The sequence below is a fragment of the Numida meleagris genome, chromosome 2 (genome assembly GCF_002078875.1).
Source record: "Numida meleagris isolate 19003 breed g44 Domestic line chromosome 2, NumMel1.0, whole genome shotgun sequence".
In the NCBI taxonomy this organism is placed as follows: domain Eukaryota; kingdom Metazoa; phylum Chordata; class Aves; order Galliformes; family Numididae; genus Numida; species Numida meleagris.
Genome location: NC_034410.1, coordinates 35,582,855 through 35,608,704, shown reverse-complemented (window position 1 = coordinate 35,608,704; position 25,850 = coordinate 35,582,855). Strand labels below are relative to the sequence as shown.

Below are 25,850 nucleotides of genomic sequence, written 5' to 3'. Positions count from 1 at the left end.
TACAACATATTTCAGTTTTCTCGTGTAGAAGCTGGTTTTTCACAGATTTTGTTCTTTGTATGGACAAAAATGGAACTAGTGTGTAGCCTGCTCCTATTTAAAATGTGCTTACATTGATCAAATATATGACTTGGGGGAGGATTATTATATAATGTTACATGTAGAACTTTTATGAATGCGTCCTTAGAGACAAGTGTTTTGACAGACCTAAGCAAATATTGGTCAAACTGTTGTTATTGTCTGCAATGGCAAATAGCTGAAATTACCATTCTGCCTATAATGAATAAAGGAAATTCTTGAATATGTAAAATACTTAAAACTATAGAAACCAAAACTTGAACTGAAAGATCACTTTCTGTTGCTCCTCGTATGTCAAAAAAGTGTTTGTGATTTTGGTAATGAATTGACGTTAAAACTCTTGATTTTGTTATCAATTAATGATTATATTCCAAGAATTCAGAAATAGAAAAAATAAATCAAATTAGAAGTAACATACAAAAAGCCACCACCCTAAATACTTTAAATTATATGCTTAATAAAACATTATACCATTACATGACTTTCCTTTATGTCAAAATTCACATTTACTTTATACATAACTTGCATTGTGAGATTTCCATTATCTAACATAAAAATTATTTTCTAATATTACATGGCAATATTTTTCCATTATACTTCTCTACTACTATAATTTTTGTACAGCTATGCTCTACTATCATTGATTTGCTTCCTAAATTGCTGTCTCTCTGACAAACTGAGGATGCTTCAAAGTGCTAATGTGGGAATACAGATTATTACAGTCTTGCATTATAGTATCATTTTGTCCATCTATTCAAACACTCATTTTTGTAATTGCTCTGTACTTTCTATTTTAACTCATAGAAATTCTTTATCTATTGTTGAAGTCCTAAAGTGGATAATACTTTACACAATGTGAGGATTTTTCCTTTTCTGTGCAATGAATGAAGTGTTGATATATTGAGAAAGTATTAACATTCCCAACAAAAACAAAAAAAGAGGTTTTAATTAGTGTTACAGTCATAATTTTTCTAATAGAAGTTAGTTATATGACCGGAAGAGAATAACTGCTTCCATTACCTTGGGCTCAAGTCAGGTGGACCTCCAGAGTTCGGGGCTGAAAAGTGTAACTTAAGGTTTTTCTCCCTTCTTCTAGAGTAGTAATGGAGCTCTGTTTCGTGTTTGGTCCTCGAGGAATTTGAACTGCAAGCACGAATGGGTGAATGGAAGGGCACCGTTCCTGAGGCCAACTGTTTCAAGTTTCTCCCCAGGTGGCTTTTATTGCTTCCAGCCTTCTTCTGCTGAGAGCAAGTTGTACCTCTTGTATGGATTGGTGAAAGTGTGCTGCTCTCTTCTTCTCCTTCCTCATCATCTTCCTCATCTTCCACGATTGAAGGGAGTTTCTTCTTTATATTTCCATTTCCCTTGAGTTCGGTCTAAAAGAGCAGATAAGTACTAAGGTAAAATTCAAAGCCTGATGTTGCAGAAACAAAGTTTCTTCTGGTGTTCACACTGGAACAAACCCAGCTGTAGATCAGCTTTCATATCACATTAGAAATAGGGTTCTTTTGGAATTCTTCCATTACTTCTCTCTTCAGCTATGTCTATATGTATGTACAAGAGAAAGATACATAGGCATTAAAAAGGCTCTCTAGTGATATTGCCAGTGAGCCTAACACAAGACATTTTATTACCAAGAAAGATTACATGACTAGGTCTTAAAAGCCGAGTGGCACGTACACTTGAGTAGATTAATCTTGTCTTACTGAGGTGTTATTAATTCTGAATGTTACGCTCTCAGAATCCTGGCACACTCCGGGAAAGAAGAGAGGCTTGTGATTCATATAATTCCACATTTTTAGACTGAACCATTTGTAATATTCAAATAGCATTAATAACAATTCAGTTGATCCTCTGTGTCCTCTATGATTGAAATCTCTGCTGCGACAGTTGGCAGATTTCTCAGTTTATACAGACCAACATTAATGAATGAGTACTGTGACAGTGTCAGCTTCAGAACTGAATCATCACAAAGCAGAGTTACATCTGTTTTTTAAAAAAAAACTGACAAAAAAACAAACAACAAACAAACCAACTCTCTTGATGCTTGGTGTTGGACCCAAAGCAAATTAGAAGGCTCATGAACCTTGGTTCTATATTTGATGTTCTAAGTGCAGCATAAGAAAGCAATGTATCTTTCTCTATTTTTTCATGGTAATAAAATGCACTGGTTATGAATATTGAGATATGACAATGTGGAGCTCACGTCAGGGTCAGCTTGTAAAAAAGTAGTCTCATTTATTCTCCTGCTACTAATCACTGGATTGTTAAGTTAGAATGATCTGAGTCAAATTAACAAACTTCACACGTCTCAGTGAACTGAACAGCCAAGTATAACTTCATGGTTTCAGAAAGGTTGATATTATTTATTTATTTATTTATTTATTTTTCATGCTACTCTTTTCAGTCAAGCTTCACTGTGGCAGTGTTAACCTTAGCTACGAAAGCTTCTCAGATAAGCTTATATAATTCAGTTTTCCAGTTCAGACCAAGTAAGATTAGCTGGGTGAAAATACACATTCTGGGGATTTATGTAAATGTTCTAAGCTCCTATCAGTATCTATCTATATATTTTGCATCATAGGTTTAATTTTGCTGTGTAATACAGCACACTTCCATTGAGCTAATGTTTTTGTCTTAGTATCCTTTGGCAGATATAGTGAATTAGGCCCTTTCAATCTGAGATTGAAAAGGTAAGAATTTTTTTTAAATGTCAAAAGGACTTTTTTATAAGAAATATAATAACAGCCTTACTGTTAACTGTAATAGCCACCTGAAGGCTGATATAAGGATCTAATTGTACAGGACCTGTCCCTGATGCAGCCTACTCTCTACAGAGAATGAGTGTTATCCATATTCAAGACTTTGGCTTGAAGAACCATATATTTAAAATGCAAGTGCTATATCATGATATCCAAACTCAGCATCTGGAAAAAAAGATCATAAGCAGTTAGTCATAAAATGGACAGTGCCACATCTATCTGTAGGATGTTACTTAAAGATTCATTCTGAACACAGTGAAGTTGCTTAGGGTTTTTCTGACTTTGCTTTGGCTGTAACTATGTACATGTTTCAAAGTGAAGCTTTGATGATATAAAATGCAGGTAACATACCTGAGATAATGTGGACTTGTTTGATAATTTCGATATTACCTGAAACAAAACAAAACAAAAAAGTACCAAATATGTGCATCTGCACAGTACTGGCTTCCAAGAACATACAAACATCTTAACCAAAATATTTATGTTGATACAAAAAAAGAATCTCATGGTAGAACAGCTGTATTAAATTAAATATAGCACTGAAAAATGACAGTCTTTGGACATACTGTCAGAAAACAAAAGATTTTGCTGTTATTAAAAAATTACATCCTGCAAAAAAATCGTATTTTTTTTAATAAAATGTTGGGCTAAATCTCCAAACCTCTGAATGAATGTAGATGGGCAAACATATGTCTCATGAGGCTCAGTGTTGCTTTGATGGAATCCCATGCAGAAAGAGTGTTCTACTTTGCCCCTTACCCCTTTGTAGTTTTAGCTCCTAAGCCAGTCTAGTGCTTACATCTAGACGATCAAACTGCTCCATAAGAACCTGAATCTCTTCTCTAGGGATTTTTCAGTCAGTGAAAGGGACTGAAACAAGTAGGACCAATGTAATTCCGAGGGAGATACGTGTGTAACAGCTATTCAAGGCCTTAAAATTTTCCCTGCTTTGATTATACAAAAACAAAACAAAACCAAAAATAGAATCATATGACTGAAATTAACAATTTCCAATGAAATCTGCAGGAACTACTGACTACTCTGTGATGTGAATGTTGTTGTTTGTTTAGATGTCTATACCTTCACCATGGACAAGTCACTAAGCCTGCATGCTATATTAATAGGAATATTTTAGTCTGCCAGGCAGAAATTTCAGAAGTGATTTTCAGCTTTCCTATGCTCTGTATGTTGAGATAAAAAATGTTTAACATCCATGAATATTTTAGGGTTTTTATTTTTAATTTTTCCCCCTTGTGTTTTTTTTCTTCTTCTTCACGTCTTTCACATTAACCCAAAAACTGTTTTGCGACTGATCGTAAAAGTGAGGGTGTTAGTACTGGTAAAATATATGGCTACACGTTATTTAATTTCATGTAAGCAGAAATCCTTCTCCACAACTCCCAAGCCAGTAGCAGGTGTATCAATAAATTTAGCAATAACACTCTAGTAACTGCCAAACAGAACAACTGAAATAATTAGGCTATGTAAATAAAATAACTGCTGTGTTCTTCCTGAGTTAGAAGAAGTGCTAGATGATATTAACAGATCATCAGATCTCAGATACATCTCCCAGCTTGCACAGTAATGTATGCCAATTTAAGAAACATTCAGGAGAGCAGTAAACTGGAAATGTATTAACATATTAAAGTTGTTTTAAAAAAGGTAAGACCTGGAATTATTATTGACTCTCTTTGCACATATGTTGAAGCAGATTAATTTACAGTTGTGCCCAGAACTTTGGGGCCTCTGTTTGGCATCTAGGCACAGGTGCAGAATGAATGTTAAATAGCAGCCTTAATTAAAACTCCAAGTCAGTCATAAACATTATCAGCTAACACTGAGTGTGGAGTATGAATCTGCCTGCTTCGAGCTTTTGGAGAGACTTTTCATTTGTTCTTTGCAATGCAGGTGAAGATCCCTCCTCACTTGACTTATTTTTCTCTTGAGTGTTCCTGTTCATTCTCATTTTACACCTTGAAAACAGACACGAAGAAATCACTATCTGAATGTCTCCCAGATGTCCCGGTGTTGTTGCTAGATACCCACTGGTTTCTTTCAGCTGGGCTTTCAGCTCCACAACTGTGTTAATACACTACAACAAAAACTATTGCTTGTGACTTTTAACATTGCATCTTTTTCATGTAAAAACAAGCTCCTGGATTTTATGTCATAGTAGTTGAAAGACCTCAAGTGTTCTCAAGGCTAAAAGCTCTGACAACAACTCCCTTCTCTCACTCTTCCTGCAAAAATATTGCTTTCAAAGAGAAAAATAAAAGATAATCAGAAGAATGTGGACAAAGCCAGCAGGCAGTAACAGATAGAAAATGTAAAAATGCAAAAACCACTGATGTACTTTTATCTCTATAAATATGTTCTAGAGTAAATAGTTATGAAGAATTGTTCTAGTCTTTAATCTGTTAAAACTTTACAGCAACACACTAGTGTATCTTATTTAAAATGCTTTTTTTAATTCTTACATAAGATAGAGTATGAAAAATAGCTCACATTCTTGTCTTTTAAAAGAAAGTGAAAATTTGTTTCAGTAAAGGCAGCTGAAAGACAAACACAAGTATTTTCCCTGTTTTGTACTTGGAAGAAAAAAAAGTCTCATATAGTCCAATTCATTTTTTAATTTCAGCCCTGGTGTCTTGTAAAGCCAGATATTAAATTTAATTTCACTAGATAAAACTATAATAGATCATGCACTAAAAACAGAATCATCAAATTCTTCCGTGAACATCTATACTTTTGTACTTGTTTAATAAGTTAATATAGAAATCTTAAAAATGTAGTAGTCTTTATCATTGCTTATTACAAGCAGGAAAAGAACATTTTCACAGATGAAAACAGTAGTGGTTTTCTTTCAAAAGCTGGTAATCTGAATATTCTTCCAGGATCAAGAGACAGTAGTCCTTAACAGAAGAATCTCTATGGGAACTTGTAGCTAAACCAAGTCCTTAGATGTACAATGATTCAAGATGAATTCAAGTTATAAAGCCCTAAAACCAGAAATATACAGCTAAATTTGGTGCTAATGCATTAAATGCTTAGGTAAGTAAATTTGTATTTGGGCTGCTCAGAACAATGTTATCTGCTTTAAGTGGCTTGATTCCTATTGCCATGATGAGAAGCAGGAACAGAACAAAAACAATTTCACTGATGTGCTTGTAAGACTTGGCTACTAAAATATATCAATAATGCTATGTATCTAAGGGGTCATAAGGATGAAATACATTTTCTGGAAAGGATTTAAAATCAAACTAGAATACTAATGTTCTTAGTCAGCATCTGGAAGCAGGAAAAACCCATTTAGAAGAATTGACAATACCAGGGGGAAAAAAAAAGAACTCATACCATATGTTCTATTCTTTCAAAACTTACTGTATAGTAATGGAAAAGATACAAATACATAATAAGGGATTAATGTGCCACTGAAAAGCTTAATGCCTCACATATTTGGTACTCAGTTTTACATAATCAGGAAATTTTTCAATGAGCTATCACAAATCCCTTAAATCAAGAGAGTCACAGACTCTCAAAGAATCTCTTAGGTTAAATACTCGTTTTACTGAGCAACTCCCTGCTCCTCTTTTTTTTTTTTTTTTTTAAGAGTTTCTATAACTGGTTCATTAGCTTATCTCTGTATTTTTCTCAGATTCTGTTTTATCTATTTTCTTTGAATAATAGGTAAAGATTACATATTTTGTGGAAGCAGATGCTTTCAGCATTCTCTGATCCTACTTACAGCATAAAGTACATTGAATTAACAGCAAAAATTGAACAGATCTGCCACCGGTACTTTATTCTAGGTGACCAAAAACTGAATTGCCATGAGATATTGAGTCTTCTGTAAAGCTTTATCATTATCACCTCTTTTAAACAAATTATTATAGCTTGTGAAGTTAGCCCAAGCTTTCAATAGCTGATTGGCTGTGGTTAGCTTTGGATAAGTGGTGGTGTTTTTTTTGTTTGTTATGTTGTTTTTCTTTTGAAAAATAATACTTCATTGCGTTCAAATTTCTTATGTGAGCTTTTTATATTTAGCATTAGGAATTTAAATTTCATATATTTATTTAAAACTTGGAGGTTAATTGAATGTAACTCTATCTCCTCTTATATCATGAATTGAATAAATCATTAATATGGTTGATATGTCATTTTTTAACTTCTGTATTTTTGTTTCTCTCTCCTCCACCCCAAAAATGAATTTTAATGTATTTCAGAGTAATTGAATTCAAAATTCTTCCTCTTCTTTGAAATATTCAATTATATGTTATACTCATATATATACATATATATATCCATATATATACTGTTAGACTTTTATATATATATATATATATATACTGTTGGACTTACTTATATGTAATACTCAATTGTATATTATATTATACGGTCTTGGAATGAGTTCAGAGGAGGGCCACCCAGACAATCAGAGGGCCGGAGCACCTCTTCTATGAAGAAAGGTTGAGGGAACTGGGCTTGTTTAGTTTGGAGAAGAGAAGGCTCTGGGGAGACCTCATTGTGGCCTTCCAATACTTGAAGGGAGCATATGAAACAGAAGGCGGAATGATTGCTCATGAGAGTGGATAGCAATAGGACAAGGGGGAATGGTTTTAAACTGAGACAGGGGAGATTTATGTTAGATATGTGCTCCAGCCCTCTGACCATTTTTGTGGCCCTCTTCTGGACCTGCTCCAACAGCTTCACATCTTGTCTTGAGACCCCAGGCCTGAATGCGATACTCCAGATGGGGCCTCATGAGAGTACAGTAGAGGTGGACATCTCCTCTATCACCCTACTAACCACCTCTCTTTTGATGCAGCCCTGGAAACAGCTGGCATTGGCTCGTTTCAAGCTTTTCATCCACCAGTACCCTCAAGTCCTTCTCCACAGGTCTCCTCTCAATGAATTCTTCTCCGAGTCTGTACCTGGGATTGTCTTGATCCAAGTGCAATAGCTTGCACTTGGCCCTGCTGAATCTCATTAGTTTCTACTTCTTAATAATGAATATTTTACTCTTTGGATGATTGCTGAATGAGTACATTAATCCCTAGTAAAAATTGCAAACTGAGCATACATCTGGCTCCTAGGTATATTTGGAGATAAAACTTTTGGGAAGACAGCACTTATACACTAACTTTGAAAGCAATTCTCATGATTTTGCACTGGGGAAAGAAGTCACATCCTGGCGTTTGAAGAAATCACCAGAATTCAAAGTATATAACCTTGTTAAGTAAGAAAGCCACCATAATTTCCTTCCCCTGAGATGCAATTTGTGTTTCATATAAACCCATAATATAGAAAAGCTGAGTGTGAAGGCTCTTAGAGCTCTTGACAGCTTTATTAATCAAGAAGTTCTCAATAGCTTAGAAACTAAGATGATATTGACATTCAATAAGTGAAAAAAAAAACAGCTTGCGTTTTCAAGGTACATAGCATAAAACCTAACTAGGTGTTAGAGAAATCCAATATTAAGTTTGCTAAAAAAATGATGATATATGACAATAATTATATAAAAGCCTAATTTTTGTACAAGGAACTGTATGGAAAAAATCAAATGTACTGTAAGTGTCTCAATACCTTGAGTTCTGAAATTTCATTGAACATGACTCACAAAATGTTACAGCCTTTCTTGCTGTGTTCTGTATTGAGAGAAGCTCTGAAGAATGGCAATATAAAGTCTTTAACTGTTGAAATAACATCATTTAGCATGCTTTTTCACACATGCAAATGTCATCTAATAATAAAAAAAACTACAACATTAAACCCATCAAAACAATTTGCATCTTCAATCTAGGAAAAAATTATTTAATTTTGCAGACCAAAAATTTCTTTGAGCTCTCTATATTTGCAAGTGTTTTAAAAAGAAAAGTATAAGGACTTCAGAAAAGCTTTGTGAAAATTTTATCATTCCTGAATCTCAGTGCATTCCTCTCCAACAACAAAAATTGATGCCTGTGCTCTTTCATGAGTCCACTGCCTTCCAGACCACATCTCCATTGGTCCTGTATATCCTATAGGCTCCTCCAGATGAATTCATATTCTTGCTAACATTAACTTCCTGTCACACAAACTAGGTCTTTTGCCTGTTAATTTCACAAGAAAGACACTAGAAACAAGAATAAGAGTCTAGGCTTTGGCCTTAAGCCTACCTTTTTTAGCTGTTGGTTGCATAGTCATAACACAGAGGGAAACATGGATAACTCAGGGGAACAAAACAAAATCCAACAGAAATTTTATTAAAAGTGGGTTTGGTCTGTAAATAATATGCATTCCAGTACTATTTCTGGCACTATCTCCAAAATAGTAGTTTCATAATATAAGACCTGCTGAAAGGTTCCAAAGTCAAAGCTTCATAAGAAAGGGATCCAGAAATGTTTTCACAATTTCTAATAGATTGTGAAATTTCTAATAGATCTGTGAGACATAGTTATACTAATGAAAACAATAAATCTCTCTTTGAGTCTTGAAATATGAAAAAAAGCCTACATTAACATAGATAAGATTTCAGACAGGCAGAAGGCAGAAGGAACAGAAAATGATTGAACATAAAGTTGATTAATTGATAGCACAGTAGTTTTAATCTAAAGGGATTTGTTCAGTCCCCTTTGTCCTACATAAGTATTGTCATTGTATAAGTAATAACACTTAAGAAATCAATGAGCTTTACTATTTAGACCAAAAAGACTACCTGGCAGTGAAAATCTGCATCCATAAAGGCTGCTTCAGCTTTAGGTTGATATTCTGCTGCTCAGTTTTATTGGTTAATCCTGGGCCAGCATCCCTAAATAGCTCATAAATATACCTTTAATGCACTCAGGAGGTGACCTTAATTTATACATACATACAGCGGTATCTCTAACTCTACAGTATCACCATAGGATGTTAATTCAGTTCTTGCTCAGGTTAACATGCACAATAAATTAATGCTTCTTTTGGAAGCATTGAAATACCACAGGACACAGAAGACTACAAAAAACAGTTATTAAATGGTAAGCACTCAACTATCTACTGCATTTTCCTCATCAGCCAACAAATATGAGGAAAGTATGTCAATTAGCTCCTTAGCAAATACAGTTTTCCAGGTGATGTTTCAGATCCCTTTGCAGAATAGGCTTATCTAAGAAGGTATGAAATAACAAGAGATGCAGGGAACATCCAAGCTGCAAAACAAACTTTTGTTTTCTGACAATTTTTTTTTATTTCCACTCTTTCCCTAATCCCCCACTGTGTTCATCAATGTAGTCTACTCCTGAATATGTACTATATACATAGTAATGTACTAAATATACTGTATCTATACATATACTGCAATTATATATTTGTTAGTAAAGTCATTAAAAATTATCATTGTGGATCAATGTTGCTTAGGTATGAGCTTTGTTTTCAGTCAGGCTCCAGTTACATTTGTATAGCTAATATCTGTAGCTCTGGCTTTAGTGAGTGAAAGTGCAGATGATTAAAAAAGTATTCTGATATTTACTTTTATATCAGTAAAATATATAAAAGCTCCTTGCAACCTCAGCTATTACACAAATCTACAAACTTAAAAAAAATTGCTCACAAGAAAATTGAGAATGAATGCTTGTATCCATGTAGAACGCTTATTTGACACATAAGCTGCACTGATTATTAACAGTTTGCTCAAATACTGGACCATATTTAATTTCACATATTTTAGTGATATAGGAACTTTAACATATAAGCCATCCTTCTATCTTCATTATATCTCCAGGTAGTCAGTATCTTCAGGAACAATATCTTAAAGAAAACATTGAGACATTTTCCTCTCCTTAATAAATTAGTCTTATTTTACAAATAATAAAAGGTGAGGTTACAGTAAGAGCACTTCTAAATTTAAGGCCACTTTCTGGTCATTGCTATATCGGTTGTAAAGCAACAATGGAGAAAAAAACTTTTACTTTCAAACCATTGTAAGGTATGAAGTACATTAAGGTTATTCTTCCCCATTTTTTCCACTGTAGAAATAAACATATAACATAAAATATCATAAAGTTATAATATCATTATCATATTGTCCTAAGGTACAATGAATTATATTGGAAACAGAGTTATCATCTACCATGCCTCTGTAACTAAAATAGAAATACAGTTAACTTCCAAATCAGTACTTTTTGAAAGATGGAACCATTTTATGGCTAAAATACTGTCTGACACTGTTTTATATTCTCCTCATACCACTGTCTAAAAACATCAATAAGCTGCTTTTCTAGCCTGGATTTTTTTTCAACATGTAAACCTCTGGTTAAGCTTTATAATCTGATGCAGAATGCAATAATCCCAGGAAGTGAAATGAATGAGAATGGAGAGTGTTCAAAATAACTCAAAAGCTAAAATTAGAAGTAGTTTTTTCCTCTTATTTAAAATTTAAATCTAATTACAATGAAAATTATTTGTCTAGAAAGTGGTAACATGCAATTGTGAATATCTCAGTTATATACATGCATTTAATAGTCTTGTTATGTGTGTATGAAATGATCATCATTTCTTTCTCTTAACCCATTCTCAGGAGTAAGAAAGTGCCCGCAGGATAAGCACTTTAAGATGGGTCACATGTGTATAGTATTGTCCCAGACAAAACTAAATGGACTGTTTTTCTCTCCTCCCCTTCAGCCTCTTTAGCATCTTGTGGGATTTATCCTTATGGCCAATGCTCTATCTGTTGTAGGCTTAAAATGGAGAAGATTTGTAAAAAATGCAGGAATTAATAAAAAAGGAAAAGAGGAACAATTGCATCAGGAATTTGTAGTAAGATGAATTTTCTAAAAGGAACATCACCACAGGTCAGAGGACTGAACTATCAGAGAGAGAAAAATTGAGAATATAAATGGCATGGAATATAAAGTTGTTAATTTTGAAAACATTAGAATGACTGAAGGCTACAGAACCGATCCTGGAACATACCACCAATAAAAAAATTCTTCAGGTAAGGGTACTAGGAAAGAAAATGAGGTCACAAAACCTGAGAGAAAAATGTCATACCAGTCCATCCTTTTTGAATTATATGTTTCTTTATTACATTATTCCTCAGTGATATACCATATTGAAGAATTCATTAGAAGTAGACTAGTGAGATTATCATCTCCTTGTCTTGAGGGGCACTGAGTGAACTGATGGCTGAAAGGCACCACACATCATGGGCACCAATGGCCACAAGTAAACAGACTTTATGAGTTAGCAGACAACAAAAAGGAGTGAAACCTGGCTTGCACTATACCTCCAGGTCAGCCCTGCTCCCATGCTGATTGAAGCAGCTAATTGCCAGGTAGAAAAAGCAGAACTACAAAACAGCAAAAGGAGGAGGATATTGCAGCAGACTCAAATGTCTGAAACTAATATGCACCTGAAATAGCCAAAGATCCACCAGAACATGATTAGTAGCATGAATACAAGTAGGAGATCTACGAAATGTCTTTCAAAGCACTACATGACAAATCTCATTCCCAAACTTCTCGCTCACTTAAAATCAGGTGAAGGAGCTGCTCTATTTTCTTGCCCAGGTGCTCCTGCCTTTCTACATCACCACAATCCTGAGCCTTGTTCCATAAAAATATGCAAACTGAGCTGAGTAAATGAGGTTATATGAGTGCTGTCTAGCTCAGCAACAGAGTAATTTATTCTTGGAGATGGAGGGAATACAATGAGAAACTTGTACAATGTGAAAAAGTGCTGAGTATTTCACAGTAACACTATTGCAGAGCAGTCCATGCATACAGGCAGCTAAGAAACCTACTCCGGTGAACACATCAGGAGATGCATCAAAGTTAATTGTACGTTCATGATTTTCTAGTGATTTTAATTTTTGATAGAGGAACACATTCATTCATTCATATAATGTACCATCTGAGAAGATGAGATGTTTTCACACTGCACCTCATGAAAAGGAGAAATGGAAAATCGTTGTGCAGTAGGCAGAATGCAGCAGATGTGCAGCCTTCAGTCACTTAATTTAGTCACCCTAACAGAACAACAGGAATTTGTTCTGTGTAGTTGCCATGTGTAGGTAATAAAGAGCAATTTAAGGTGCTTTATTTTTCATAACAATAATGAAGGTAAAGTATTAGACTTCTGCTGCTGTCTGATTTACTCACTTCTTTATCTCACCTGTTGTAACAGTACTTTTAGAGAAACACACAAAAAATGCCGAAGACTGGTCCCTCATTTTGCAGCATTTGTACCTGGTACACCACAGACAATAAACACCAGTGAGTTACATCTATATTAATAGCACGTGATCTTAAAAAGGCAAGTTTTCCTCAAAGTTTTCCAACCATATTCATAAACATCAAAGTAGAGCTAGTTAAATTTTCTAAAGTAAGTCACTCCTTTCTACACAGCTGCTAAGTAATATGGCAAAATTATCTTCCCTATTAAAAAGATGGTTGGAATTATTTGGGAAATCTATGATAAGTACTCATTTTGAAAAATATTTTGCAACTTTTTACTATTCTGCAGTGTACTGGATAAGCTGTGATTTAGTCTGGAGTGAATGAATTATGACTAAATACAGTGGTGTACTAATAGTTTAGAAGTCAATCTTTTAAATATGTGGTTTTTATTACAAACACAAAGGTAATATCTCTCCAAATCACTATTTTTTGGCTTTAAAAGTTAAACACGTGAATAAGTAATCATGTGGCTTGAAGTTTCTGTCATGATTTCTTACCTTGTGATCTTTGCCAAAATTAGAGACAACTATTTCCATAAAAGCATCCTTTTTCCTTTTTTCCTTCATATAAATAGAATTGCAAATAGGATAACTTTGATTTGTTTCTTTAAAAGAAAATACTATTTAATATGCCGACAGTAAAAATGTATTAAAAAACCAGAGCTGTTACTTAGATTCTACTTCTTGTAAATAATAGACGGGCAAATATGTAACAGATGGAACACCTTCTATTATATTGAAAAACAGCATTCATATCTTGAAAAGAGCTATATTTCAATATCTAGAAATCCAAAGAGGCAAGAATCAATTAATGTTAATAATAATCTACTAGATGAAAACCAGACAGTGGATAGGCAGACTTTCAGATAATTTTTTTGCATGCACTCAAAATATCTTTTGCTCTATCCATTTTTTCTGCTGACAGGAACAAAAACCATAAGTTGACAAAACCAAGAAAAGATGGAAGTCCAGAAATAAATCAATCCAGCAATGAGCTGGAATTACATATATGCTTTTAAAAGACATGGTTATTTCCTTGTTGGAATGAGGTAGAAAACTCTATTCAGAGTAGAATGCATAGATATTTTTCTTCCCAAATTGTGATCTGTTTTTTGTCAAAGCTTAGATCTGTTTTCACCTTTAAGAACAATTTGTTTAACCAATTATGAGATTTCCCAGTAGAAAAGGAGAGATATCCCCTGTAATTTGTTTGGTATTGCTAATAGCAACATGAGCTTTATTATATTAAAAAACAAACTCAATTCAATCACTAAAATTTAATTATTTCTAAATACCAGCTTCTCCAAAGGACAAGCATCAAGCCCCATTTTGTCAGACAATGGGAAAAAATCTCAGTGCTACAATAAGACACTATGTTCCCAACTGGAGGCAGAATCAACCACTTTTCTAGTACAATCTTTGTCACATTGTCTTATTTACACTGAGGATGCACTCAAATGAAGTTGTACTTCCACCTCTTTCAGAGATTGAATATTTTCATTTTAAACAGAACAGCATGTCTTCCATTGAGGGGAGGGAGCAGGAAAGCTCTCTGTAAGAGGTGAAATACTATTTTTAAAGTTAGAAAAAGTATAAACTTATTAATTACAGATCCTGTCTACAAAGAAGGATGTTTGAATCTTCAGGTATGCCACCTTTTCTTTTAGAAAATGACACGTATTTATAGTGTTCTAGTCAGTCAAAGATGCATATGTCTGCATGTATCTTATTTTCCTTTGGGACTTAATTACAGCTTGAGGGTTAGCATAGGTGTCAAGGGAGCCTCTTGTACTTTGCATCAGTCTGGTTGTAATTGGCCTTTGCTGTTTTCTTTTTGATGAATTGTAACACCTACACTACAGACACTTCTGTGCAGACACAGGGAGTAACTACGTAGGTTGCTCAGAAAGTAATGTCTCCTATTTATTTCCATGGAAATTACCATAGATACAAAAAGCACAATAACACTATTTGATGGAACAAATTCTCAGCCACAAAACGCTAATTTTCAACATAGCCACCACCATTAGGTATGCATTTTTGATAGCAGTGAACAGGAGCCTGCATGCCGTGCTTATAAAAATCTGCACCAGTAGAGGTGACCTGCTGTTTCACAGATGCTGCGATGGCATAATCGCTAAGAAAATGTTGCCCACACAGTCCAAATTTCACTGGCCAAACAGATGGAAGTCTGAAGGCACCAAACCCAGACTATAAAGCAGGTGTGGTGGGACAGTCCAGACAAGTATGGCGATGTGCTCCACAGCGTTCAAACTGGTATGGGCCCTTGCATTACCATACTGCAAGAGAGAGGTTGTCTTCTTCTCTGGCTTGACTCTGGAAGTCCAAGCCTTCAGCTTGTAGCAGTCAGTCAGATGTAACAGAGTTGATGGCTTTTCCAGGCTCCAGGAAATCCAGAAGGATCATACCTTTCCTATCCACAAAAACAGTGAACAACAATTTACCCACTGAGGACTACATCTTGAACTTTTTCTGCAATGTGGAATTCATATGTTGCCACTCCACAGACTGCCATATTGTCTTCAGCTCATAGCAGTGAAACCACTTCTCATGAATGGTAATCCAGGAATGGGATCCAGGAAACTGTCACCTTCAGCCTTGTATTGGTTCAATAGGTCCTGACAAATTTGTATACAGTGTTCTTTCTGTTCTTGCATGAGCATTTGAGGGACCCACCTGATTTTGCCACCATCATTTCCAAAGCATTGAGGCTAATATTCAGCTCTGTACACAGTTCTCTGGTCACACTTCACTAAATTGTGTGGATGAGCTGATTGAGACACTCTTCGTTTTGTGGTGTGACAGCTGTGCATGGCCATCTGGAATGCAGCTTGTCTTTCATGTCACTGCTGTCACAGCTGAAATGCACCACTCACTGACTTATTGTCAGATAAGATCCACAGTTTGGTCTCCATCCACAAATGTTGATGAATGTTAACGGGTGCTGCTTTTTCTGCATGGAGGAAGTCAGTTCCACACTTTTGCTTCCTATGCGCTTCATACAGACACCATTTTGTCAGGCTGCCCTTCTGCTGCCATTTGTTGAACCTCTGACATCATGGGCCAACAAAATAAAAAAGGAGGCATTGCCTTCAGAGCAGCCCTCTTAGTGACAAAAAATGGTTACCAAGTCAACAAAGATATTGTGAAAATATTTACCTAAGTTTCTTATAAGATAATAAAAACAAGTTATGAGCATCTGTTACTTAATAAAACATTTTCCAGGGCTGGTGGATAGCAAAATTATTTCCAGTTTCTTTCATATAATTGTATTTTGCATTGAATGAACCTTCTTCTGACTGCCTAGATTTATCAAGTCAGACATCTGATTCTCTTTCTGCCTGCTGTGTATGCAGTCTGTAATATATTGTGCAAAAAGTCCTGTGGGTGAGGGGATGTTGAAATCTGTGTCACCTAGCAAACTATCTCATGACTATGATATCAAAGACCTAGAAAAATTGGTTGAAAGGCTAGAAGGACTAAATTGTTTTAATGTCACAACTTGCTACCAAACAAATCAGCTTTTTCTAACTGCACTGAGGTCATTTTGTACATTTAGTGGAATTAGTTTCTCCACCAAAATTCAGCAAATATAACAAAGAATAGAAAATCTGTAATCAACACAAAGACGTCTTTCTAATTCACACCTTGCTGTAATGAGAATATATGAAAAGATGGCATGATAGTACTGCTATTGTGATTGCACAACTATTAAATGTTATATACATGAATCATTGAAGGACTTCTGTCTTCAGAGCTACTATGAAGACCTTTTGAAACTTTATTTCTCTGTTTTCCTTTGTTTCTGTTACTCATTAGAGGCTGAAATAGTTATATGATTGCCAGATCCTGTACTTCAAATCTCCTGATCTTTTCTTTCAAAATCAGTTAAACAACATTTCAATCTTTCTATAACCAAGCTGCATGTTCTACTTGGTGCTTCTTGCAGATATTCTTTGCTTTACTGAAAAGTGTAGTAGTTATGGAGTCCAGGAGCCTTTTCCACCATTATGCCATTCTTGGATTTTACTGCGTATGCAGCCCATCTTTACGTACACTTATAAACCTCTAAATGAACCAAGAAAACAGTGTGGTGGGTAGTTCTGTTGCTAAGTATCCAGGATCAGGAAACTTCCAATTAATTCTATCCCTTTTTCGTCCACCTGGTTGCCATTCACTTCAAAGCTCTTACTCAATTTTATGCGCAATGAGAAGTTGATGTTTGGAAATTTGCAACTTAAGGCAGTTTAGGTGATCTGCGACTAAAATAGCAATAATGCTTTAGGTAAAGTCTGAAAGACACTTGGTAAGTCATGCTATTTCATCCTATTTTGATCTGCAATTCACCCAACCCTAGTGTGAAAAGCACTTGCCAAGTGGAGAAATTTTCACTATTTCACTTTGTAGCTCAGCTGATCCTAAATACTGTTACTGATCCAGTTTCAGGCATTAAATTCACATTCAATTTCAGATTGGCATTCATTTAAAACATTAAAGGAAAAGGGGTGAGAAATTGACTTATTCAAATGAATCAATCTGTTGTTTAACTATGGAAAAACTCTCACACTCCCAAATCCCCACAAAGCTGCAGAAGTTATAGCATACACAGAAGTAATAACTCCCTGCCTTAGAGTGGTCAAGATAGTATCACACCTTCCAAATTCTTCCATAACACAGTTCTCAAGACATAATACCATATTTAAAATATGTCATATTTTCATACAAGAAAATTTTACATTTTACTTCTGAAAGCCGCCTTCTTAATATTCTGTGAGAGTAAAACATCAGATAATACACAAATTATCTCTGTGTGAAAGTTTTATTCATGAAGATACGGTATATTATAGGAACCGCACCCTTTAGGTTTGCAAAGCAAACAAGTTGTTGATCAGGCACCTTTGTTACTGCCATAGGCAGCTCTCCTCATTTAGAGAGAACGCTTCTGGTGGAGCAAATTTTTCCACCTATATCTGCTCTTCATTCTGACTGATAAGTAAAATGTTTGGATCAGAAATCAGATGAGCTTGAACAAGCTCAGTTCAGATATGAAAACAATACAAGCCTATACTAGGTAATACTGAGCTTAGTTAACTCAAGAATGTAGGAGGAAGTAACACTAAGATGAACCATCTTCTGCCTTCTATATTTGCTTGTGACACTGGATGCTAACCAGTGTCAGGTTCTTTTATTTTCCTTTTATTTTAAAATAATGGATTATACCACGAAAATACAGTGCATATTCACAAGTTCAGAAAATATTTTCCTCTTTAAAGCAGTAAAAGTTCTTTAGAACTTTCTTCAGTGCTTTAAATCCCATCTGAAATGAGAGTGAGGAAGATCTCTTACTCTGCACTTCTACGACTCATTCTCAGCTGCAAATCTGTGTTGGAAGTAGCCATCCTCGATTTTATAAAAGCTGAATGTGTATGCAGCTGGTACATGAAACCACAGATTTTTCAGCATACAGAAAAGCACTGAAGCAATACCAACTAGCCAAGAAACAATAATAGAGTATCCTTGAGAGTATCCTTGTCCCTAGGCATGTGCTTTCAGTGCTACTTCTCTCTGTAGGATAAGGAGCAGTGCAACACAAAGACTTGAACTAATAAGACTAATCTGAAAATTTGACCATATTTATTATTAAGATTGGGTTAACCCAGGCCCCACGACTTCTGTTTATTCACATGATACAATCAGAAAAGGAGAGCTTCAATAAAAGCTTTCTGTATTAAAATCTAAATGTATATTTGATATACAATTTCAGTGAAAATATTTTGGTAAATCTGTCCTGAAGTCTTTCTTGTTTCTTGTTTCACGTTAAGTTTCCTACTGAAATGAAAAAATACACTCTAGTTGAAGTACAATGAGAAACAAATGTTTCCTGGTTTGAAAATATAAAAATGTTCTCAACTACGAAGTGATGAAATGAAAGTTCATTAGACTGGCACACGATATTTTTGAAAACATAAAGAAAAATATCTTTACTTGGACATGCGCTTTATATATGAATTATTTGTAAATATAAGGAAAAAAGTGACAAAATAACCAAGAAGTTTGTTCTCTATCAAATGATGTTTTCTATTGAAAAACTAGAGGCAGAGAACGTATTCTCTATTTATGATCTGATTGACAGATCAACAAATAAAGGTCGAATTATCAAACAAATTGAACAAGTGGTCCTTTTAATGCATTATTGTGTATTATATATGTATATTATATATATGTATATTATTGTGTATATTGTATGTGTATTATTTCTTTACTGTGATAAAATTATGATTACTAATTAAGGCTTGAAAAACATCTTTAAAGTTAACAATATCTGCAGAGATATTTAAAAATACTTACATCGCTTTCATGGCCTTCTCTTAAATTGTAAGTGAGATCATGCTGTATGTCTTCAACAAACTTGTGAGCATACTCTGGGTAAAGATCAAGAACTTCAAAGAGACCTTTGAGGATAATGCATTGGAGGTCACAGTAAGTTAGAGCTTTAACATCTGCGTTTGTTTTAATGACTTGATCCCTAATGGATAGGTTTGCTCCAATTAAATCTCCTTTACCTAAAAGAAAAAATGAAAAGAATCAACTTCAAAGCAAAGTAGTTCTTGACTACTGTTTTTTTTATAACTCTGTTTAGCAGTTACTAAATTTTAAAACCCATAGTTCCTAATGATTTTTTTAATTAATAGCTTTCAAAAGTATTGCTATCCAAAAGCTGCCCCTGTTTTTTTGTTTTTGTTTTTGTTTGTTTGTTTGTTTCAGGAGCAATGTTGTATGTAATTAACCAGAGGTACAAAGACTAATTTATGGACATATAACTACCTAATTTAAGGAAGCAATAAACACATACAAAAATATTAAGATTTATTCCAATACTAAATAGCAGGTGGCATTTTTAAGTTAAAAAGGGAAGATCATGTTTCTGTTTTGTTATTGTTTTTCTGTTGATTTATTTCATTTGAATAGGCAGGTGTTAACTTGAGATTTTAACAATGACAAGATTAAATGTAAATACTCAATTCAAATTAAACTATTACTCAGAATTTTTATTGTAAAACCTTCACAGGTTGTGATGCTTATAGTTGTGTAGGTACACTTCATGATGTATCTTAGTTGTACTGGGTAACAATAAGCAGGAAACTTAATAGCACTTCAGTCTAGAAAAAAGAATGAATTCTTAAGCCATTATATTTTCATTTATGGACAAGTGACCATGTATTGAAGAACATTAACATTTTATTGAAGAGCTTACATAAGGATTTGATCTATTAGGTCCAAAGAGCATTTATTGAATCACAGAAATCATAGAATAGCCTGTGTTGAAAAGGACCATAATGATCATCGAGTTTCAACCCCCCTGCTGTGTGCAGGGTTGCCAACCACTAGACCAGGCTGCCCAGAGCCACATCCAGCCTGGCCTTGAATGCCTCCAGGGATGGGGCATCCACAACCTCCTTGGGCAACCTGTTCCAGTGTGCCACTTCTGAGTGAAAAACTTCCTCCGAATATCTAACCTAAACCTCCCCTGCCTTAGTTTAAAACCATTCCCGCTTGTCCTGCCACTATCTACCCATGTAAACAGTTGTACCCCCTCCAGTTTATATGCTCCCTTCAAGTACTGGAAGGCCACAGTGAGGTCTCCATGGAGCCTTCTCTTCTCCAAGCTAAAAACCAGAGGTCTTTCTCAAAGGTTAATGCAGATGGTCTTTATTAAAGACATGGACAGTGCAAGTAGCTGATATGCTGAGGGAAAAAGCATATGTTACTCAGGGGACCTTAATAAGCTGGAGGAAAATCTTTGAGGGGAACCTGATGAAATTCAGTAAAAATAAATGTCAAGTCCTGCACCTGTAATGGAATATCTCCCTGTAGTAATATTGTATGAGGGCTGACTAGCTGGAAAGCAGCTCTGCAAAAAGAACATGGTTGTCCTCATAGACAAGTTGGACATGAACTAACAATGTGCCCTTTCAGCAAAGTATGTCAAGAGCATCCTGGGCAGCATTAGCAACACTAGAGTCAGCAGGTCCCAAGGAAGTGACACTTCTCTATACATCACTTGTCAGATTGCATTTGGAATATCATGCCCAGTTTTGGTTTCTGAGTCATCAAGATGATCAAGGACTGGAGAACATAATTTACAAGAAGACACAATCCCAAGGAAGTGGAGCAAAGCTGGTACAAACCATGTCTTGGACTGGGTGACTACCAGAGATCCCTTCCAGTGCTTCAGTACTCTGTGATTAATGACTAGTAAGTGAAGACTGCAAAATCTGAAAGTCCATCCAGTGTGTCATCCCACCTGGATATTACACAGGAAATTGTGTACTTGAAGAGTAAGTTAAACTAAGCAGACAACCAATCCTGAAGCTATTCAAATAAGATAATTTGCTTTGTACTACTTGCAATTCTTCTTCTATTTACTTGGAGATAGTAAAACTTTCTCAAAAATGCTTATCATAAGCTCTGCATATGCAGAGGTTTTCTTTCACCCTCAGAATAAACATACATTTATGTTCTTTTAAAATTGCAGTTAGTATTAATAAGAATCAGTGCTAGAGAACAGTGGATCTGATAAATTACAAAGTAACATATTTCTCTGTTTGCTTATCACGTGGTGTACTGTTTATAGACTTCAATAAACTCCGAATCTAAGAAATAAATTACCTTTACTTTTCACTGTAAGTATAACCATTTTTTTTTATTTCTTTGATTGCATTTAACTGGTAAGGTTAATCTTCTGCTAGTCACGTTTATTCAGACATGGGAAAAATATTTCAAGTTTTACAAAAGCAATTTCCAAGCATCTTAATTAGAACTGTTTAGGTATATAAACATTATTAAATTCAATAATGCATGTCCAGAGGAGGGCCACGAAGATGATCAGAGGGCACTTCCTGTGCAAAGACAGGCTGAGGGAGCTGGACTTGATCAGCCTGGAGAAGGGAAGGCTGCAAGGAGACCCCATTGCAGCCTTCCAGTATTTAAAAGGAGATTATAAAAAGGAGGGGAATCGTAGGCAGTGGTAGGACAAGGGGGAATGGTTTGAAGCTGAAGAAGGGAAGGTTTAGACTGGATGTCAGGGGGAAGTTCATTACAGAAAGAGTGTTGAGGTGCTGGAACAGGCTGCCCAGAGAGGCTGTGGATGCTCCATCCCTGGAGGTGTTCAAGGCCAGGTTGGATGGGGCCCTGGGCAGCCTGGTCTAGTACCAGATATAGAGGCTGGTGGCCCTGCCTGTGGCATTGGGGTTGGAACTTGATGATCCTTGGCATCCCTTCCAACCCAAGCCATTCTATGATTCTGTGAAAGTTACAGTTATACTTAATCATTATTGAACAATTTGATGAAATAGTGTCAATCTTTATGTCATTATGGTTGATCTGATATATGCTAATTTTTGTTTATTTTTGAATGAAAATCAAAAGACTTCTTAAGAACTACTGTGGGAGTGAGATGATTGTATCTTTAATAAGAACATTTGTTATGTAAACAAAGTAATGTAAGTTATTATTAGTACCTCTTTCTTTTTCAACAGAGAACATATCTATAAGGGCTTATGTAGAAACATCTGTTTGATTCTAAATCTGGGATGTGCAAGGTTACAATTTTCTCCTCCCTGTGGATATCTTCTCAATCACTTATGGTTAATATTTTTAAACAAATATAGGACGTATGCTCAAATAATACACCAATATTATATTAACATATATTTTCCTAAAAAATATATCTTAACTATCATTATTAAAGTGATAGTCTCAAGAGGATTAAACAGTTGTATTCAATCAGAGCATCTCTTGTTGCTGTATTGCTTGTTAGTGAGAACAATTCAGCAATCAAAATATATTCCACTAGAATTAGAATAGTGACAGTCATAAAAGTGTAGTCTGGGAACTGTTAGTAATGCAATATTTTCATGAAAAAAAACCCTGCTCTCTGAGATTTACATCACATTAGCATAATTTCTCATAAGGACCTACAGGTTTGATTCACTCACCTTAGGCTGGTGCTAATTAGGTATAAATGTTGAAGCTCCCATTCACTGGAATGAAACATTATCTCGTATTATGTTTATGTTTCTGCATTACAATTTCATTAACTTCTCTTAGAAATCCACTAATCTTTCTTACAGGTGTCATTGTTACCATTACACAGTGATGCTTTCTTTAAACTTTCAGAATTGCCTGAAAATTGAATTATTAATGAAATCATATTTCCAGAGGAGGTAGTTCTTATTCTTTTGATATATTTAAAATTATATTTTTTCTAAGACATATTTCATAGCTTTGATTTATGTGATCCAATAAAATAGAGGAATTCTTAAACTTCCTTTTTTAAAATGAGTGATAGAGTAATGTGGACTGTCAAGCTAATGGAATTAAAGAGTTATGAAAGAAATAGAATATGTATCACATTTAAATTCTAAAATAAAAAAAAAGGGCAATCAAATGCATGTTAGTAAAATAAAGGAAATTCAATTACAGAAGATCAGAAGCTTGCATTATCAACTGTCTAGTGCAATCCCACAAAGCAGGAGAGAAAGTAAAAAGGAAATGTTCTTTCAAACTCTGCTTTATGAGAATATTAAAAGTTATTAGAAAGAAGAATTTGTCTAAATCTAAAAAGGTATTAAGATCATAATTATTTATATTCAGAGTAAAATTTTACATTTTACTTTATCAGAACACTTTATAAACTTTAACTCTGACAAGTCTAATGGTCTTTTAGCTGAAGATAAAGTGAATCTCTTTAATAGGCATTAACTGAGGCTATCACTGAAATTTACAGATACAGATGTTTTACTTTAGATAAGCCAAAGAACTCATCTAGCAAACTAAACCAAATTTATCAGATCAGAACTTCTGGCCTTTTTCTGTTCTAATATACTCAGATGAATGCTGGCAGAATGAATTAGATTGAAGAAGTAACTCTTGGTAGAACAAACAACGCTTGCTTTTCACCAAATGGCTGTTCTAAAACCAGTGTTCATATGCATTCGTCAGTGAGTGAGATTGGGCTTACATTGTTTGCTTTTATTTGTGAGCATTAGTGGAAACAATGCCTGGCCACTAATTTTTGTAAAGTGTTAAAGAACTTATATTAAACATCTTCTGAGATGTCAATGCTGCAGCAAATTTGGTTGAAAGTAGCAAATTGCACCAAAAGCTTGTAAGTACCTCATTATATACAAAGGAGAAAGAGAATAAGTGTATGAAAATCAGATTACAAGTGAAATATCATACAGGTAACAGTCTAGAAATTTAAGCTATGTAGGGCAAAAAATAAAGAACTAACTAAATGATTCAGGGAAGGTCATAGCAAATTAATAGATGAATAGTAGATTAAAATTGGAACAAATTATATTTCTCTTTCTCATAAGACTACTAGGACACACTGAACCATCATTTTTGTAGCGAATTCACATTCTGGAGATGTCTTCATACTTTCATTAACATTAGTCTTAACATATCTGCCTTTGTTGGACATTTGAAGCTATGATCATAAGCATACCGAGAATTGCCAGCACCGTGCTGTCCTTTAGGACTTCCATGGAACCTGAGCACACAAAGTATATCGCTTGCAGGGCATCTCCCTGCCGGAGGAGGTATTCCCCAGGAGCACAGAAGGAGGTTTTGATATGCAGAGACAGAGACCTGAGGCATCCGCGGCTGGCACACTCGAAAAGGGAGAGCTGCAAAATCTCTTTGTTCAAGTGCATGGTGATGTCTGAACGCAGCTCGTCTGGGAAGTCCTTTAAAAGCTGTCAAAAAAAAAAAGAGAAAAAGAGGTGAAAAGGAGAAAAAAGTTCAAAATAATTTGTTTTTCTTTGCAGGACTGATCTAAATCAGATCAGATCTGATTTAGTATTACTGCACGACTCACATCAATACAAAAATCTTCCTTTGACATTTTTCTTATCTTGTTTGATAAGATACATGTACTATGTTTTAATAAATCTTTGCACTGATAAACACTCATAAATTCCTGGAAATACATGAATAAAAAGATGGCTCTATGGAAAAAAAATCTTTGCATAAGATGCATAATTTGTGTACAAATGCACAACTTAATCTTATCTGAGTTCTTCTCATTTGTTAGAACATAGTATTCTCTTTGGACACATACATTAATGTACGCTAGCCAAAGTGAACTTAGTTTAGGTTCTCTTTAAAAAGCTTGCACAAAAGTCATGAACAGGCTATATTGTCTCTTTTATGGTAAAACCACCGGAAGGGGAAAACTCAGAAAATTCTCTATATAGTTCACTTCCAAGCATTTTTTTAAATATTCAGTCATTTTTTATGATGCTATAATTATACATCAAAAAAAGAGGGAAAGAATATTGTCAAGGTACACATTCAGCAGAAGAATCTATGGAAACTAACAGTAATACCATATGGTCTTACTTAGTCTTATTTCTCTTCATATTCCCATTTTAACTTGGCCAAAAGTTAATGATTTCTATCTATATATGTTTTTAAAAAAGATCTGTTTGAAGATGGGAAGATGGCAAAATTAATAAAAACACCTTCTTACCAATTTTCTGTTACATTTTGTTGCCATGTGACAGATGGCAACAGAGGGACAATCTGATAGAATGGCATCTGACATGGAAATGCATATGAAGCAATAGCGTGTCACTGAATTCCTCCATGTGGAAAAAATGGCACCCACTGACATTCATCAATGCTTGCTGAATGTTTATGGAGACCAAACAGTGGGTGTGAGTGCAGTGAGGTGATGGGTGGTGTGTTTCAGCAGTGGCAGCAGTGACAGTGGATCACGTCCACTGGTG

The 25,850-nt window shown here is 34.9% G+C and overlaps 1 protein-coding gene across 1 annotated transcript in view; it reads right to left on the bottom strand.

Annotated features, from left to right (window-relative positions):
* The window catches only part of KCNH8 (potassium voltage-gated channel subfamily H member 8), a 119,825-nt gene that overhangs the window by 11,059 nt on the left and 82,916 nt on the right, over nucleotides 1-25,850 (bottom strand). Inside the window, exons 9-12 of the mRNA XM_021385557.1 lie at nucleotides 24,566-24,815; nucleotides 19,402-19,616; nucleotides 3,192-3,230; nucleotides 1,099-1,454 (exon numbers count right to left, since the gene is read on the bottom strand). Coding sequence (XP_021241232.1) covers nucleotides 1,099-1,454; nucleotides 3,192-3,230; nucleotides 19,402-19,616; nucleotides 24,566-24,815 — 860 coding nt within the window. The remainder of the gene's footprint in view (nucleotides 1-1,098; nucleotides 1,455-3,191; nucleotides 3,231-19,401; nucleotides 19,617-24,565; nucleotides 24,816-25,850) is intronic.